This window comes from Micromesistius poutassou, assembly GCF_964030765.1.
Source record: "Micromesistius poutassou genome assembly, chromosome: 14".
NCBI lineage: Eukaryota > Metazoa > Chordata > Actinopteri > Gadiformes > Gadidae > Micromesistius > Micromesistius poutassou.
In genome coordinates, this window is record NC_140284.1 from 1,208,643 (window position 1) to 1,226,303 (window position 17,661).

Sequence of the window (17,661 nt, forward strand, 5' to 3'; positions counted from 1 at the left end):
AGACCTTGTGCTGTTCACGGTGCAACACAGTTGGACAGATCTCGTTTGTAGGTCAAACGTGTCTCTAATGGGGACAGAATATGGAGGCAAATATATATATATTATATATATATATATATATATATCTGTAACTATATCTATATCTCTCTATATATATATATATAGAGAGAGAGAGAGAGAGAGAGAGAGAGAGAGAGAGAGAGAGAGAGAGAGATATAAAGGTATAGATATAGTTACAGATCTATATCTATATATATATATAAATATTATCTGTCTCTGTCGCTCAGTATAAATATATATTAGAGCTGGGCAACAATGAAAAGTTTTAATCATGTTCAATCGCATAGTATTGGTGAGTTAACTCGCGATTAATTGCACTATTAAAATTCTATTTTAAATCCACTCCAATTGAAGTTAAATGAGATTATCAAATGGAATGACACATTATCATTCATACCAAATGTACTTAATAAGCAAAAACTAGACCAAGTGATCTTGAGGGAGTTTTATGATTTCTGATATGATTGTTGACATTCTGTGGGCACAACCTTTCAAAATCAAAGTGAAAATAAAAATGTGAATGTGCGTTAACGCGTCAATTTGTATTAATCGCGTTAAAATAAGATTGCCGAGCCCTAATATATATATATATACTGTAGATAACCATGATGCCACAAAGTAGAATGTTGCGTCAGCAATAAAGACAGATCATATTTTAACAAATGAGAGCGATACGCTGCACCACAGCATCCATCTGTCAGACCACAATCACAGGGAGAAAACCTCCAGGCGACAACAGAGACACACACACACACACACACACACACACAGAAACAACAGTAGGAGTGAAAGGGAGAGGCGGGAGGTTAACTAACATGGAGCACAGGTGACACATATTTGACAAACAAGGACACACATGGAGAACAGGCCGTGGTTCTGGATCTTTCTGTCCGTTTGTCTTTCAGACGTCTGTCCTTCCATCTAAAGCCGGCGATCACACAGGCAGACAGTGAGAGCAGAGAAGTGATGAAGTTATTCAACGGTTTAATGTGTTACAGTATGAGGCAGACAATTTTCTTCAAGATATTCACGTTTTATCAATAGATGCAGAAACAGTAAACCTAACACAGTTAATAAGAAATAAATGTACATTGAGTTATGCAACATCTAGTTGCTTAGCAATAACCAGTAACATATAACATGTCAGAACACAAGGAGGCGCTGTGGGGCAGAAACCAGCCCCTCACACAGGAGGGACATTCACAACTTCAAAATATACACACTGAGATATATAGATATATGTATAAAAATAATGTTTCATGATTATTTACATTTAAAATGTGTAATTACAACTTTCGCTGACTCACGTCCGTTTTACAACTCACCAGTAAGGGTTAAGTTAAGTTAAGTTATCCCTTATTGTCTCTTTTTGGGGGAAATTCTTCCTCTGCTTTTGACCCATCGGGGAGCCGGTGAATACCCGGAGCAGCGCCCGGGGAGCAGGTGGGTTTCAGGTGCCTTGCTCAAGGGCACCTCATCCGTGGATGGGGACATAGACGAGTGTTGCACAACCATATTTCTCGCCCCGTCCATATTTATGCCTACCGGTCGGGATTCGAACCGGCCACCCTCCGGTTACCGATCAAACTCTTTAACCAGCAGGCCTCGGACGCCCACCATCCGTATTCATCTCGTTGAGTTTTATGTCTTGAAAATTATGATTTCCAAAAGATATAAAAATATGTATGGTCCTAGAGTAGACCAACTGCAAAAGTATACGGCTATGAAGAGTCTAGAAGTCTAAAAAGTCTGTCTCCAAAACAGAGGAAGTTGTTGTGATTCAGCACACACACACACACACACACACACACACACACACACACACACACACACACACACACACACACACACACACACACACACACACACACACACACACACACACACACACAGTTATAGCATCGTGGACGAAGACTTGCTGGCTCTGGGCGTTGACGGCCGTCGCTCCTGCGCGCCGCCGCCCGTCTTCTGGATCACGTCCTCCAGCCTCCCCCTGAACTTCCTGCCGGCGAAGGCGTACAGCAGCGGGTTGACGCAGCTGTGCAGCAGCCCCAGGCTCTGCGTGGCGAACATGGCCCGGTCGATGGCGCTGCGCGTCAGGCAGTGGTACGGGCCGCTCCGCGCCCGCAGGAAGGTGTCCACCACCACCGCCGCGTGGTAGGGCGTCCAGCACACCAGGAAGGCCGCCACCACCGCCGCCATCAGACGCACGGCGCGCTGCCGCTGGAAGCCGCCTTTGGTGCGCAGCAGCCGGCGCGCGGTGGTCCCGTAGCACAGCAGCATCACGGCCAGGGGCAGCGCGAAGCCCAGCGTGTGGCTGAGGCCGCGCGTGGCCAGCCGCCACTCCTGGACGCTGCCCGGGTCGTAGTGCTCCGTGCACACGGCCAACGGCCCCGTGCCGTTGGCCGCGCCGCCGCCGCCGCCGCCGCCGCCGCCGCCGCCGCCGCCGCCGCCGCCGCCGCCGCCGGAGGGCGGCGTGGCCGAGTTCAGCAGCGCGGGCAGAGAGAGCAGCGCCCCCGCCGACCACACGGCGCCGCACACGCACCAGTTCGCCAGCAGCCGCCGCCGCCGCCGCACCCGGTGGGTGTTGGGGGAGCGGACGATGGCCAGGTAGCGGTCCACGCTGATGCAGGCCAGGAACAGGATGCTGACGTAGAAGCTGAGCTCCTGCAGGACGCTGACCGTCTTGCACATGGCGTCGCCGAACAGCCAGCCCAGCGTCACGGAGGTGGCCCAGAAGGGGAGCGTGGCGGCCAGCAGGAGGTCGGCCGCGGCCAGGTGCAGGAGGTACAGGTCGGAGGAGGACAGGGGCTGCTTGTTCAGGCACATCACCAGCATCACCAGGACGTTCCCGGGGACGGCCAGCAGGAACACGAGCACGTAGAAGACGCTGACGCCCGTCATGGCGGTGTCGGAGACGGGCGAGGGGCTGCACGGCTGAGTGAAGGGGTCGATCCAGAAATCGGTGTCGTTGTACGTTATGTTCAGCCCCCTGAAGATGGCGTCGATGTCAACGAAGGCAAGTTCTGCAAAGGACAAGCAGATACAACACTTAAGGCTCTCGCAAATGAGGATCAGAAAATGTGGTTTGGTTATGCTGCCTTTCAAAAACAAAAAGGGGTTCTGAAACGTCAGTAACTCGAGGTCCATTTGTGTATTGATATGTTGTGGTAATGAAACAATGTATGTTTCACATCACAATATATTCCTTAGTGTGGATTCCACCTGCATTCTGAAACAGTGCTGCAGTTCGTGTGGCAAGAACATCAAATGATTGTATAACGTCGATAAGGTGGCACAAGTCAACGGTTCAAAGATGATGTATTATTTTTAATCAGGCTTAGGCTATTTACATTCTTTTGCTATTGTGTTGTGGCGGTTCTTTCGAATTTGGAAAGCGTTTTCGGTTTGCATTTCATCCGACACGTCCCATCCACCGTATGTAACAGAGTAGCATATCCATTGAAGCAATAACTGATATTGTTTAGCATACCATTCAATTATTATAGTTATATTATTAGCCCAACTGAAAAAAAATCTAAGCAATTTCATTCTGACGAACTATTAAGGCACAGTTTGTGCCTTAATATGTTTGCAATGTTTTAATGTGTTGAGATAACTAGTCTAAGGATGTTTAAGGAGCTATAGCCTCAATTATATTAGACTTTTCTTATCTCTCACATTGCAAAATTCATGTTAAAGAAGCCAAGGATTATTAGGATACAAATCAACACAATTACATCCTCAATGCTTGGTGAATGCAAAACACAATGCCTAAGCCTCAATTGAAAGGATGCTTCCTTAAAAGCGGACAAATAAAGATGAGACAAGCATCCAGAGAGATAGCCTAAATGAGAGATCTATGGTAAGGCTATAGGCGACATACAGAAGACCTGAAAGGCATCAGAAGATTTTTAACTAATTATAAATGGAGGAAAAAAATAAAAATAATAATAAATCTAAAGTTGGAATGTTTCTAAGTAGTTCTTCATGATGAATTGATTACACAAAAAGGTTTTTGATTTTTGAATTGATTACACAAAAAAGTTGTTCAAAAAGTAGGCATATGGAGCTCGATTTCTGATTAAATACTAATATAAAATAAAGTGTACTCACTTTCTTCTTTGACAGCAGATGTTTATGAAAAACAAACGTTAATAAAACCATAAAAAGGAACATATAATAATAGCATATTGGCCTATACATGTGTATAGGCAGTATCTATTTATATTGCTCTTTCTGCTTTGACAACCATATTTTTCATCTGAGATTAATATAATGGGCTTCAATTTATCATATTGTAATCATCTCCATCTAAATACTTTACAACTTCTGGTTTTAGAAATGTAATCCAATTCTAGGATAAGAGTGAAGTGGAGAGAAGAGTGTCAACTCACCAGCCATGGTGCGGTCTGCAGTCTGATGGAGGATCACCAGAGACAGCTTCTGCCTCTAGACCCATCCTCCTCCCATCCTCTGTTCACTTCCCTGTATGGACACAGAAAACGTCAGATGGCTTTTGATGATGCATCATGACTTTGACACTGGATACCCATAGCATGGTATCTATGGTATCTATGGCACATATGTCTGTGTGTGTTCTGTAGTGGTGGAGTAGCCCGTTTCATGTGTTTAAATGACATTTCTATGTCAGAAGGATAAATGACTGGATATTGTTTACCTACATTGTTGCATTTTAAAAGTCTTTGTTTTACTCACGTTACAAATCTCATAGGCTTAAAAAGATAAAGTTAGGCATATTAAGGCATACTGTTAGGCTATTATTTTATCTAAAACCTAGTTTCCTTATAGAAAGCCCCGGGGTTTCTCTGCCACATCATTGTCATAGGATGACAAAACCACAAGTCACAAACAAGCTCATGTGATACACGTTTCTCTTTTCATTCTTTCAACAGAATGTTTCCTCACCGTGTCGTTGAGACACAATTCTCAATTAGTCTTCAGTTGAACACTGTGGCTCAGTAGGCCAATAGCTTCATCCATATCTTTAAAGCCCTATCCATATTTACAGTGGAATATTCAGAAAGAAACACTAACACGAAACAAAGACCAACTGACACTGTCATAACGGTATAAACCCTGAGAACACAATGACGATCAACGTTTGTTTTTAATGCTGGGAATAATAATAATAGTTTGGGAGGAAGTTCCGCGCTCATGACCAGCAGCGGGGGAGACACCCCGCTTCCTGATGCAACTTCTCATAAGCTCCGTATCACAAGGGCATGACTGAACTAATGACCACATGGTCGGCACATGTTTACTTATGCTATACAGTAGCCTATAAAGCTATTGGCTATTTTGGCTTGCTTTCTATAATTTCAGTGACTCACAATGTACATTCTGGTCTTTGGAGGATGGTAGTTCAACGTAGATATTGATAGAGGTATAGTATTGATAGGCCTATCCGTCATCACATAACACACAATTTAATCATGTAGCTTTTTTTCTTTGTTCAAATGAGTTTAAATCATGGAACGCCATAAAAGGAGAGGTGTTAGTGTGTGTGCATCCTGAGGGACATACTGTACGCAGCCTTCATGGTGTGGGCAGGATGTGCAGAGACACGAGGTGCTTGGTGTAACATGAAATGCGGCACTTGAGTGCAACTTTCCCATTTCAAAAAGACACGTGACAGAACCAACGCTGAGGTCGTGATCCATTTCCTTTTCATGTTATTGTGATAAAAAAAACTATAATTCGCCTTGTTAATGGGCCTTATACTCATTAAAGAGTGATTAATTCCAATGAACCACTGGATATTATTTGGGCACAAGAACGTCTTCCTCCTAAACTTGCCCTAGTAACGTGGCATAAGTAACTTAATGAGTAACCTTATGTTCTGATGCGTACAGGCTTAGCCACGTCAATGCAGCCTGAACCAATGTACATTTGGGTCTGTGTGTGTGTGCACTTATCAAAATAACTGCACTGTCAGGTCCTCATGGGCACTAGACCTGTTTTAGACCGAGCATATCAATGCACATCTACTTCTTACTTTCACGTTCAGTAGGCCCACTGTTGAGCTTTTCTTCAGTTTATGTAGTTTCTCCAATATTAAAAAAAATGTAATTTGTCGTCAAGACATTTGGATAGGATAGAAGGATAGGACGACGGCAAACCATTGGTCACCCGTTGAAAATAAAAGTTTTGACTAGATTTACAAACTAGAGAAAATCCCCAAATGACGTGATGTAAATATCTTAACATTTATTTGGTACGTCTCTTTGCCAGTGATTCCCCAAATGGTCCTACTGTCATGATGGTATTCAGAATGGAGAGAAATAAAAGCCAAACACTAATGAGAATCCATTGGCCCCGGTCGTCATACAGCTCACACATGATGAACCACCACCGCGTCACAGTCACTCACAAGGTTTGGTAAGAAGACAAAAGAAAGGTCACGAGAGCCTCGAGTCCCGGCGCCCGCGTCCACCCCCTCTACGGCCGCTCCCCCCCTGCCTCCGCTCAAACCTGGTTTCCTGAAGTATAAATGACCGCCATAATTTAAGAGAAAACAAAAGTGCATCGAGTGTTCAAGTAGGGCGCATAGATTCATAGAGGAGCCGCGGCCGGGCGGGGGGGTAACACTGGTCCGCCCGTCGCCACGCAGAGCCATCCCACCACCACACTCAACACACACACGTGACCAGGGACTGAAGACAACCTTGTGATACATCTGTATAAAAACACCTGTGCTAGACGCCACCAGCGGGGGGGCGCTCGTGTTCCTCGCGGTGAGCGTCGGGTTTGGCAACAGTGTCAGCGGAGCGGAGGGGGAGCCCCGCTCTGGAGGAGCGCTTCATCTCTTGGCGCGGCGGGGGTCTCTGCCGTTGCTAATGGTAACCGAGGGCTTGGTGGCGGGCGGGGCGCCGGTGGCGGTGACCGGGGGCGGGGCTCCGTTGCCCGGCGAGCGTCCGTTGGGCCGGCCCGTGGCGCTGAAGGAGGAGGAGGAGTCCCGCGGGCCGCCGGGCGCCGGGTTGTTGTTGTTGTTGTTGGCAAAAGGCTGCATGGTGCCGTTACCTGGGGAGACGAGAGGGACACGGCTCAGCCACGGCGGGGACACGGCGCCGGCGCCCGGGGGCGAGGGGGAGGGGCCACGCGCCTCAACCAATCAGCGTGAAGCCGTCAGCGAGCCCCCGGGGAGGCGGGGCCGGGCGGCGAGGCCGATTGGCGACGTTACCAGGAAATGTGTTGTTGATTAAAGGTCAAATCATACCTGGCGGTGCGGATGTACCTGAATTTTGATTGGGTGGGGAGTTTCCCCTTGGATTCTGGTCGGGTTTACCCTGTTGGTAAAACAATTATGATACGCTATCAAATATGGACTCATTGTTTTGGGTGGATAAGTGCACGTCATTGTTGCGGACATGGGCTACTCACAGACTTGTTCTGCTGGTTGGACTGAGCTTGTAGGTCTGGGTTTGGTTCACTAAAATTGGGCACTTCTGAATACACCATGCAGAACCTGGATGGGGGAAGAGACAACGTTGATTCAGCTTCAAAGACATCAGCTTTCCATGGACTCCGTCTATAATCTCATTTTGTCAGTAGTAAACCTAGAGATCAACCAGCAGAACGACCCATCAGGGCTGTGTGGTTCTGGGCGGTCGGTCGATGTGCACCGTGACTTCTCATTGGACGGACAGTCGCTGGTGTTCCTTTCATGAGGAGAATCCATTATCGTGGGGGGGGGGGGGGGGGGGGGGGGAATGGACACATGCGGACCGATGTATTTTCTTGAGTGATAGGCTCTATTGTGTTCTAAATAAAATAGCATTAATTATGAATAACAATTACATCGAAGGCTTCGTAGTTTCTCTTTTAATAGGGATCAAACTCATCAGCACCATAATGAAGAAGCGGTCGGTGTGGCACCCTTTGCTGTTCGGGGCGTTAATAAAGCCCTACTACCTACAGGCCTTGTGGAGCGCAGTGAGAAAGTAATCCTTACATCCATGATGGTATTGTTGCTTTACGAGAGGAACAGGTGGGCGGGCTGTGGACTGAACTCGTTAGTGTTGACACCGGGGTTCAGAGGAGGCGTGGCACCACAGTGAGCAGAGCGATGGTGTAGAAGGACCATCTCCCAGTGGGGGGGTTTGACTCCTAGTCAGTCAAAGGGGTTCTGGGTTTGAAGCCCAGTGTCCGAAAACTATCAGCAACTATCAGCGAGACACACTCAAGTCCCTTTGGACCAAGCGGTCTGGTAGAACGCTGGCAGCGGCAGACAGATGGAGGCCGCAGCCTCCCTTAAAGCAGACTGTTACTCACTCTCCAATCTTCTGCAGGTCGCCGCCCCTCCCGGTGTACAGCGTCAGACAGCCCTTCCAGATGGACGCGTACCTACCAGAACACACTCGGGTTAGAAACATCTAGATGAGCTCAAGGGAGACGCCTGAGAACACTGAGTCATCTGTAATCCAGACTTCTTAACAAAAGTGTTTGGAAAATCTATAAAAATTGAGATCCCTAATAAATATGTAATCTGAAATTGACATTGGGGTCAAGTCCGAAGAGGGTTTACCGTCTCGTGAGCAAGATATAGGCAACGTATCAACTGTTTAGAGTTGATGCATAAAGTATTGACACACTGCACCAGTGGTGAATATAGTTATGAGGTTCAAGTGGGGACAAGCTACCCTCTGGTGAGACGGATGATGTCGCCAGCTTGGATGAGGCTGCCCAGCTCGTCCCAAACAGAGATGGCAATGCTGCCACTTTTGTCGGCGACCTTGCAGGAGCGCACTTCATGGCCGTCCTTCGTCTTGGTGACTCTCCCTGTGTGTTGGGGACAAGAGATTATTAGAACGAAAGCAAAAGTTTTAACATTCCACATGCGAGAATGACATCGGCACGTCTTTACCATACGTCTCAAGTAGTAAAATGCCATGCTCCATGTACAAAATTCTTATGATTAAAATAATGTGATATCCCAGCATTTATGGATAAAATATAGTTAGTTACATGTTGGCTATAAATAGTTATCTTTACTTCATTTTATTTGTTTATTCTCCATTTGTATTCTTCCATCTCAAGAGCCATTGTGACACAATGCCATCGGGACTGATAAATGACTGTCACTCTGAAACGTGATGTGACTGAGGACACGACATTTGGTGAACCGGGTCCCTTTAAGAAACCCCACCAGTCATAATATCGCGTGATCTGCGCCAGAAACACCGCGACACCCTAGTCTTCCTCATGTTCTGTGCAACTTACCGATCTCCAAAACAATGAAGACGATGTTCAAATTCTTCGATCCGGGCTTGACGTCCTTTATCAAAAACAGGGCTTCGGTTGTGGGATTTGCCATCATTAAAAAAAAAAAAAGAGCTGGCGTTAAGAGCTAAACGTGCTAGTTAGCGCTAGCTTCCTCCCCCCAGCACTGACAGGCTACGGCATCCAGCTAACTAGCCTTTAGCTTCGGGTGGAGCGGCGGTGTAACACACGTCGCGCTACACCGGCTGTTACATGAGCACCACTCGGTCACAGGACCGGGCTGTGGAGGGCAGGCAGTGGGGAGCAGTGGCTCCAGGACCAGGGTCTCCTGTATCGTCCTCCTCCTCCTCCTCCTCTTCAGCCCAAAGGGGGTCTTACACTCCCACACCTCCGACCAGGTCCGGAGGAGCACGGAGGAGAAGAGGCGGCGGCGCACTCAGCCCGGCTGATGTTAGACTCTACGTATCGCTTTGTGTTTTAAACGCCCGTCACTTTCTGCAAGAGACGAGCGGGTGACTTGGCGTTGCGTGCTCGCACACAAGTTAAAAGAGCTGGAGCATTTGTGAAACAATCTGTTAAATATGCGTCCACAAAGTGACTAAGACTAAGACGACGCGTGCAAATCACGTCGTCGGGTTTCTTTTGTGCCCCTGGAGCGGATGGGCGCTACGTTAGCATGTTAGCATGTCGAGCTAACTCCTCTTTGTTGAACATCAACATCAGTGTACCTATTTGAACGTGTGGACGCTAACTTCACAGCCCTAAGCGTATGTCATGTTTTGAGTTAAGCCTTACAGTGATGCCTTAATAATTTTAACAATAACCTACGCTATTTATCCGATATCACATAGTTTGACACACGTCTCCCCTCCGGTTAGACAATGCCCCAAACTACGCTGTGCGATCCCGCCGATGGATTATATAACCACCGGACGAGTCCATTCCCATGCAACGAAGAGGGGTGTGGACTTCTTAGCAGTCTTGTTGTAATACGTGCTAGCAGTTTTGCTGCAAACACATCGTCTATCTTTTAAAATAACACAATCTTTTCAATGGAAACAACCAAACAATTTGGTGTTGATGGGGTATGGTATTGTACAAGGTACTGACTCGGATTTTGAATGAAGAGTCGGTCAGGCCGGCCACGCGAGACATGACTCCCTCGTGAAGCGGACTTCGTTGTATCAGACGAATATCAGACCTAAACATGATAAACATGATTTTACATCTCGTTCATTTATATTCCTACTCATTCATATGAACACAATGTTCCATGATGATTGTAGGAAAATGTGAGGACGAACTGTTTATTTAGATTGTATCGGTATTCCACTAAGTTTTGACGAATAAAACTCAGTATTCGTGTTTGTTTATCTGTGCAACCGATTAATTCGTTACGTCTATAAGAAAGTTAAAGTTCGAAAATTATTCGTCACGAACAGGATTCGAACCTGTGCGGGGAAACCCCATTGGATTTCGAGTCCAACGCCTTAACCTCTCGGCCACCGTGACTGAATACGAGTTACACTGGATATTTTATGTTCACATACATACGTTCTTTGCTACTGAACCATACCGTTTTACTACTACACTACGATTATGTTAAATTAATTAAAAACGACAAGTTTTATAGTTACAGCGAGCCACAAACTCGTCTAACATTTTTACGCTTGGGGGAGACAAACCTCCATCACATACGGAAGAGGATTAGGACCACACATAAGAAAAAAATTAGTTCTGACTTTATTCTCAGAATTCTGAGATTAATAATATTGTTTGATAGTATCGAACATCGTTAGTTACTTTATAGCAGGCTAGGGCCTATAGCGCTGTTATAATAATACAACCAGTACATGAACTAGCACACTAACGGACTACTCACATATCCACAAACACACATACCAAATATAAAGACACTTTGCAACACGTTTACGTTCATTTTAGTACTTACTTGTGATGTCTTGAACGAAACAAGCTTTCAGTACATCGCAATACCTGTACCTGATAATTGAGCATCAATAGTTTCGGAGGAACGTCACAACACTCCAATCAGCAGCGAGCATTGCACGGCAACCAGAAGGTGTTGAATGGCAGCCGGCACTAACCAATCCGGGTACCGTCCGTCGACAGCGATTTCTCAGAATCTGATTGGCTCTTTTGCCCCGTTACTGTGCGTTCACACCAAAAGACACAAATGTCGCCGTGTAGCGCGACACAGCAAATGTTGTAGCGCGACACAGCGAAATCTGTCGCTGTGCTTAATGTGTGCTTATTTGTGTGCACTTAACGTGTCGCGGGGCGAATTTTGTCGCGGAGCGTTTTGCCTGCCAACGGTCATTCATGCCAATTCATTCTCATCAACCATGGCCGAGATGTGTGTCTGTACCTGTTGTGGAAGAGGGAGAGACGTCGGAATGCCCGTCGTTTATGGGTTAATAATATAATCCGGAGGCGCACACCGCTTTGTGCCATGATATTATATATATCGTATATATTATATAGATATTTATATATTATATATAGATATAGCGCTCCGGGAGTCACAAACGGCAACAATAACTTTCTCCTCCAAGCTGCGGTTCACTGAACGGTTGAACGGTGATTGGCTGTTTTACGTTACTTCACCCAGGGAGTGAACTGATTGGCTGTTACTTGACGTCACCCAGGGAGTGAACGCTGATTGGCTGTTTTACGTTACTTCACCCACGTTACCCACAGGCAGTGAACGCTGATTGGCTGTTTCAACGCGAATGCCGCGGAAAAGTTGAAATATTTCAACTTCTGCGACATCTGTCGCTCATTTGCGCGACAAAATCCACGTGAACGCGCCCGCCCGTCTTGGGGAAAACTGTCGCCCCGTCAATCAAATCTTGTCGCGGGTCCCGGCGACAAAAAGTGTCGCCCTATACGCGTCTCTACGTTCACTTAACATTGAAACGTGTCGCGGGGCGAAGTGCGGTGTGAACACACAGTTAGGAACCGTTAGGACTTTGTTAGGACTTTGTTAGGAACTGTTAGGACTTGTTAGGACTTTGTTAGGACTTGTTAGGATGTTATTAAGAACTGGTAGGCAGTCCATTCAGTGGCAGGTACGCACCGTGACTGTCACATACCGTCACATACATACTTTTTTTTGCTACTTAACCATACCGTTTTACTACTACACTACGGTTATGTTAAATTAATACGTAGAATGCTTTTTCAAAACGACGAGTCGGCTCATCAGTAACCCACTCGTAAATATGCACATTAAGTGGTGTTTTTTTTATAGTTACAATGAGCCACAAACTCGTCTAACATTTTTACGCTTGGGGGAGACAAACCTCCATCACATACGGAAGAGGATTAGGACCACACATAAGAAAAAAAAATGAGTTCTGACTTTATTCTCAGAATTCTGAGATTAAAGTCAGAATGCTGAGATTAAAGTTGTGGGCTGTCAGCATCCGCCGGGTTGGACGAATGTGCTTTGTGTGTCAATGATGTATCTGTCTGATCGTATTTACTGTAGATGGATGGTTAAATAATGTCACACGATCGCTCATACCGCAGGCTCTCATTTGCAAGTTCACTGATTGCGTGTCTGATAGGCTATATACCTTGCATTTATTCAGTTGATTGTTCTTCTAAATGCGCCAGATTGATGCCAATTATTGTCGTGTTTGCATTGTAATGCACACCTTTGCCTCTCCTTGTTATAAAACAACGTGCATCGAAACGACTTTAGCCAATGCAGCCTCCTATGTCAGTGTTGCTTTACGAATAGGCCTACTATAGCATGTCGGTTTATCAAAATTGTTAAGTGTGTGTTGTCATGTAGGCTATAGACTGTTAGACTGATTGTCTTGGCTTGCATCGATGAAATATAATAATGCTATTAGGCCTACTGTATTGAGGAATGTAGATCGGTATTAAGCAACAATCGGGAGATGGGACCCCACGAATATTGACGGGTATTTCGCACACAGGGTAAAAGCTTAGAAATAAACACTAGGCAAAGAGGTTGTTACTGGAGCTAGTGGGCTACCATCAAAATGTGGGATAACTAATCGGAAATGTGTTTACAACGTCGGGGGGAGATTTAATGGGTTTAGGGATGATCTGGGGGGGAGTTCACAGGTGGGACTGGCAAGTTAGCCCATAGCTAGCATTATGCCTTCTATTTCTAGATCTTCTGACTAAGTACCGGTACGTATCTGAACTAACAACATAATCACTGTCACTAGATATAAAGAAAACGTTGACTTTCACTCGGTGCTATTCACTGACAAAAAAGTGTTGTTATTGTGTGCGCTGCTGTTCATTGACTAGCTCCAGCGCTCCTCTTCACCCATCCTCCTCTGACCATTTAATCGGATTTGACGGCCGTCAGTTCTCGGCAATTCCTCTTTCGCCCGCTCACGTCTGACAGGGTTCGAAATTATACGGTTGTGGGCCATCCTACATGTAATGTGTGGTTCTTGCCACCTCTCCCTCATCCCAGACGTCATAGTTCTAGTACTAGGCTGAGGCTACCTTCCACCACGCCTCCCCAACGTGACGTCATAGTTCTAGTACTAGGCTGAGGCTACCTTCCACCTCCCCAACGTGACGTCATAGTTCTAGTACTAGGCTGAAACTGCACAGCCCTACGCAGTAGGCCTACTAAATTATGATATGATATTCATCCTCTTGAATCATCATGTATCATCATATAATAATCATGACACCAACAAGAGTTTATTCTTTTTTTAGAAATTAATAAACAGAGAGAATGCGGAAGTTTGTGTAGAAAAAAACACCCACCCACCCCCAACTACTTCCTCTTAAACAAACTTAGAAAGAAGATACAGTGACCTCACCGACAGCGCCTTCATACCACATCCCAGACCGCTCTCTGTCTCCAGCTGAACCAGGGGCCCATTTAAGATAGTCAGGACAATGGCGGAAATCTACATCAACATTGACGCGCTGGAACCATCAGCAGCTTCACCAAACCAGCCAGGTAAAACTAGTCCACATCATAACGATGAAAACTTCCACAACATCTGCAGGTATATAAAGGAGCTTCTCCTGTTTAAAGCGGCTCAAGTCCTACACCCGTAACACAATGGGCCAAGGCTGTTTAAGCAGCCTAGCTCTGCTGGCCATTGACACTGGTCAAGTCAGTGGAGAAGACAGCTAGTTGGTATGATAGAGCATTTCCTTGAAAAGGAACAGAAAGCATAGTTTTATATATATAAATTGACAATTTACTGTATATGATGTAGGCCAGCAGCCGCCACTGATTAACAGATGGAATGACATGTTTCCTCTGATATTTAATGTGTTTATTTGTATGAAACATAAGCAGAAGGGTGTGGCGTCTTCCTCTCTCTCTCTCTGGCCCCAGGGCTCCTGGGACCCAGAGCCAAGGGAACGGGGAGGAGGATCTGGGTACCTGCGGTAGTTTGTCTGGGGCTTCTGTGTGCTGCTCTTCTAGCTAGACTCGTGCTCCTTGGTGTACAACGTGAGTTTGGTTCTCATGTAAAAACACCAAGATCTGAATCATTGAGGACATCTTTAAACCATGTTTAAAATCCCAAACTATTCAGACGAGTGTTTTTGATATACCTATTCGAAGACCTTTGATCTTTCAGTTTGTGTGTGTGTCCTGAAAAAAAAATTAGCTGAGACACAGCTTGTAGTGGTGATGTGGTGGGCTAGTTTCTGTTTCCATAGAGATATGAATGTCTCCTCATCATTTTAGATTCCGTCACAGTAAAGGATCTCTCTGTGACCCAGTCCGAATTGACGGAGCGACAAAAGGAACTCTCTACCCTGGAGGAGGAGAGAAGCCAGCTGAATTCAAGCCTCTTCTCCCTGAAGCAGAGGTTTGATGAACGTCTGAAGGAGAACATCAGAAGGAGTGAGTGTTCACATGTAACTGTGGCTACGCTGGCTTCATGTGTTGGTCAACCTTGAAAAGGTTTGTCTAGGACTTAGACAAACCTTTTCCAAAACGATCATGAGTATTTCTTACATTTGTTAAAGCCTTGCTCTGCTGTGTCTTTCTGTGTAGTTCTGCGGTGGTTTTCCCTATCATGATAATTGGAAATTACAACATTTTGCAATTTTAACATTTACATTCAACCACACAGTTTTTGACAGTTTGACTCACCACAGATAAGACGTTCTGGATAACGGATACTGTCAGGCATATTCCAGCATCTGTGACCCTCATGTGTCCTCATGTGATCTCATGACCCTCTATAGACCCCTAGGCCTATATATTTATTATTTCACATTTTTAAGATTGGAGAATGTATGAATAGGGCACCTATAGATAGAGCGGGTTCTGCCCCATGTATGGGTGCCTCTTAAAGGGCTAGTGTAGCAGATGTGGCTCGTGTAGGGCTTATGTAACAGCTGTACTGCTTGTACTGCTCGGCATTGGGGACGGCCCCTATCACCTCGCAGGCCAAACGTGCCCAGAGGGATGGAGGAAGTTTGAGAATGCCTGCTATCATCACTCGGCCCAAAGGAAGTCCTGGGATAACAGCAGGAAGGATTGCATGGCGAAAGGAGGTGATCTGGTGGTTATAGAGAGCTCCCAGGAACAGGTAGGCCTATAGTAAAGCCATTGACCATCTTTATTTATTTCAGTGTATCTCAACGTTATTCTTGTCAGGCTGCCCTTTGAAATGTTTTTGTACCTCCAATGATCAAAATGATTCTTACATTTATCCTGCTAAAGCTGCGCCACTCTGAACCCCTTGAGCACTGATGGGTCTCAGTGGATTTTGTCGTACACGCTAACCACAAGATAAATTAGGACTTAAGGCAAAAAACAATACAGAAAATATAATTACTAATTAGTAATCATTTGTTTTGGTTAATGTGTTCCAACAGACGTTCCTCTCAGAGTATATCAGAGGACATTCTTGGATTGGTCTGACTGACTTGGAGCAGGAAGGGACCTGGAAATGGGTTAATGGAGCACCACTGGTTCTAAGGTGAGAGAGAGAGAGAGAGAGAGAGAGAGAGAGAGAGAGAGAGAGAGAGAGAGAGAGAGAGAGAGAGAGAGAGAGAGAGAGAGAGAGAGAGAGAGAGAGACTAATGTGATCAATGCTCAATATGTAAATTATTTTAGATTTATTGAAATATCTGAATTGTTTCATTACACAAAACACATGTTTCCCAATCTGTTCCTCTGTAAGCGGTTGGGGGAAAAATCAACCTGATAACTCCGGGAATGAAGACTGTGGCCATATCGGAGATAAGTCCTACTGGAATGATCTGCCCTGTCACCTTCCCCGCCAATGGATCTGTGAAGCACCTGCAGAAGACGCTTAGATCTCAATAATCAGTGTTCAAAAGTTCTTGTTGTTGGCTTGCATGAGTGTATTTTAATATCAGCTATATCTGAAAAACTCCTGTACCTTATTGATGGTGCAGCAGTCATGCAACAGTACTTGTCGCCCCCCTGGTCCTAGTGCCTGTTGAGTTTTATGAGGGAAGATTACATATTCTCTTTATTGAATGGTGTTGGATTTAGTTTAATTGTAGTTTTGAGTTGAATTGGATTGAGTTAAACGGTTTTCATTGTACATCAATAAAGGTATTGAATGAGGTTTAGGAAATGCCATTGCTTCCATTTCCTTGAGTAAGCTGAACGTAAATGAAATGAGATTTTCTCATTTCCTCTGCTGCGCCGAGCAGAGGGTCTAGGGCGGCGTCTTCTCCGGGTGGACGTCCTGACGATGATCGAGGTACGGCACACGGCTACGATGGTTGGCAGGAGAAGCACTTGCTGGTCTTCCTCGAGGGACTCCCGCAGAGAGACTCCTTAGTCTTTGTTTTCCCCGGTCTTACTTCGGAGGGTCCTGACGCTGACAATGACCTTTAACCGCACAACGTACATCACGCAGCCTTAGCTCCGCCCAGCGATCAAGCCTATTGTCATTGTCAGCGTCAGGACCCTCCGAAGTAAGACCGGGGAAAACAAAGACTAAATAAGGGAGTCTCTCTGCGGGAGTCCCTCGAGGAAGACCAGCAAGTGCTTCTCCTGCCAACCATCGTAGCCGTGTGCCGTACCTCGATCATCGTCAGGACGTCCACCCGGAGAAGACGCCGCCCTAGACCCTCTGCTCGGCGCAGCAGAGGAAATGAGGAAATCTCATTTCATTTACGTTCAGCTTACTCAAGGAAATGGAAGCAATGGCATTTCCTAAACCTCATTCAATACCTTTATTGATGTACAATGAAAACCGTTTAATCTCAATCCAATTCAACTCAAAAACTACAATTAAACTAAATCCAACACCATTCAATAAAGAGAATATGTAATCTTCCCTCATAAAACTCAACAGGCACTAGGACCAGGGGGGGCGACAAGTA

The 17,661-nt window shown here is 45.7% G+C and overlaps 2 protein-coding genes, 1 non-coding gene and 1 pseudogene across 6 annotated transcripts; 1 reads left to right on the plus strand and 3 right to left on the minus strand.

Annotated features, from left to right (window-relative positions):
• Window positions 1–1,808: 1,808 nt before the first annotated feature.
• On the minus strand, window positions 1,809–4,444 carry LOC311358503 (C-X-C chemokine receptor type 2 pseudogene; annotated as a pseudogene). Its single transcript has one exon. The product of its transcript is annotated as a C-X-C chemokine receptor type 2 pseudogene (transcript).
• Window positions 4,445–4,457: 13 nt separating this feature from the next.
• On the minus strand, window positions 4,458–10,185 carry LOC311358505 (SOSS complex subunit B2-like). Of its 3 annotated transcripts, XR_014638050.1 has the most exons (7): window positions 9,304–10,185; window positions 8,724–8,862; window positions 8,356–8,427; window positions 7,465–7,549; window positions 7,301–7,370; window positions 6,775–7,104; window positions 4,458–4,548 (listed from the first exon to the last, which is right to left on the minus strand). XR_014638050.1 is itself a non-coding variant. In XM_084478551.1 (6 exons), the coding sequence occupies exons 1-6, from the start codon at window positions 9,398–9,400 to the stop codon at window positions 6,884–6,886; spliced, it is 666 nt and encodes a 221-aa protein (XP_084334677.1). In that variant the 5' UTR covers window positions 9,401–10,185; the 3' UTR covers window positions 4,557–6,883. The 3 variants fall into 3 exon arrangements, 2 of the variants coding, with proteins under 2 accessions (XP_084334677.1, XP_084334676.1); XM_084478551.1 differs by lacking the exon at window positions 4,458–4,548 and having other exon boundaries at window positions 4,557–7,104; window positions 7,319–7,370; XM_084478550.1 differs by lacking the exon at window positions 4,458–4,548 and having other exon boundaries at window positions 4,557–7,104.
• Window positions 10,186–10,733: 548 nt separating this feature from the next.
• On the minus strand, window positions 10,734–10,815 carry AC3HAE_028928 (transfer RNA serine (anticodon CGA)). The gene has a single exon. It is a non-coding gene; the product is annotated as a tRNA-Ser (tRNA).
• Window positions 10,816–14,223: 3,408 nt separating this feature from the next.
• Window positions 14,224–16,649, plus strand: LOC311358730 (CD209 antigen-like protein C; the record flags this gene model as incomplete). The annotated part of the gene is made up of 6 exons (XM_084478854.1): window positions 14,224–14,287; window positions 14,675–14,791; window positions 15,032–15,190; window positions 15,742–15,884; window positions 16,174–16,277; window positions 16,482–16,649. 6 exons carry the CDS (start codon window positions 14,224–14,226, stop codon window positions 16,615–16,617), a joined length of 723 nt encoding a protein of 240 aa, XP_084334980.1. The 3' UTR covers window positions 16,618–16,649.
• Between the last annotated feature and the right edge of the window lie 1,012 nt (window positions 16,650–17,661).

Coding starts and splice junctions, on each gene's coding strand:
- LOC311358505 (XM_084478550.1), bottom strand. CDS start 9,400: ATGATGGCAAATCCCACAACCGAAGCCCTGTTTTTGATAAAGGACGTC. Junction 8,428..8,723: donor ATCATCCGTCTCACCAGAGG/GTAGCTTGTCCC, acceptor GTGTTCTGGTAG/GTACGCGTCCATCTGGAAGG. Junction 7,105..7,300: donor AGGTACATCCGCACCGCCAG/GTATGATTTGAC, acceptor TCGTCTCCCCAG/GTAACGGCACCATGCAGCCT.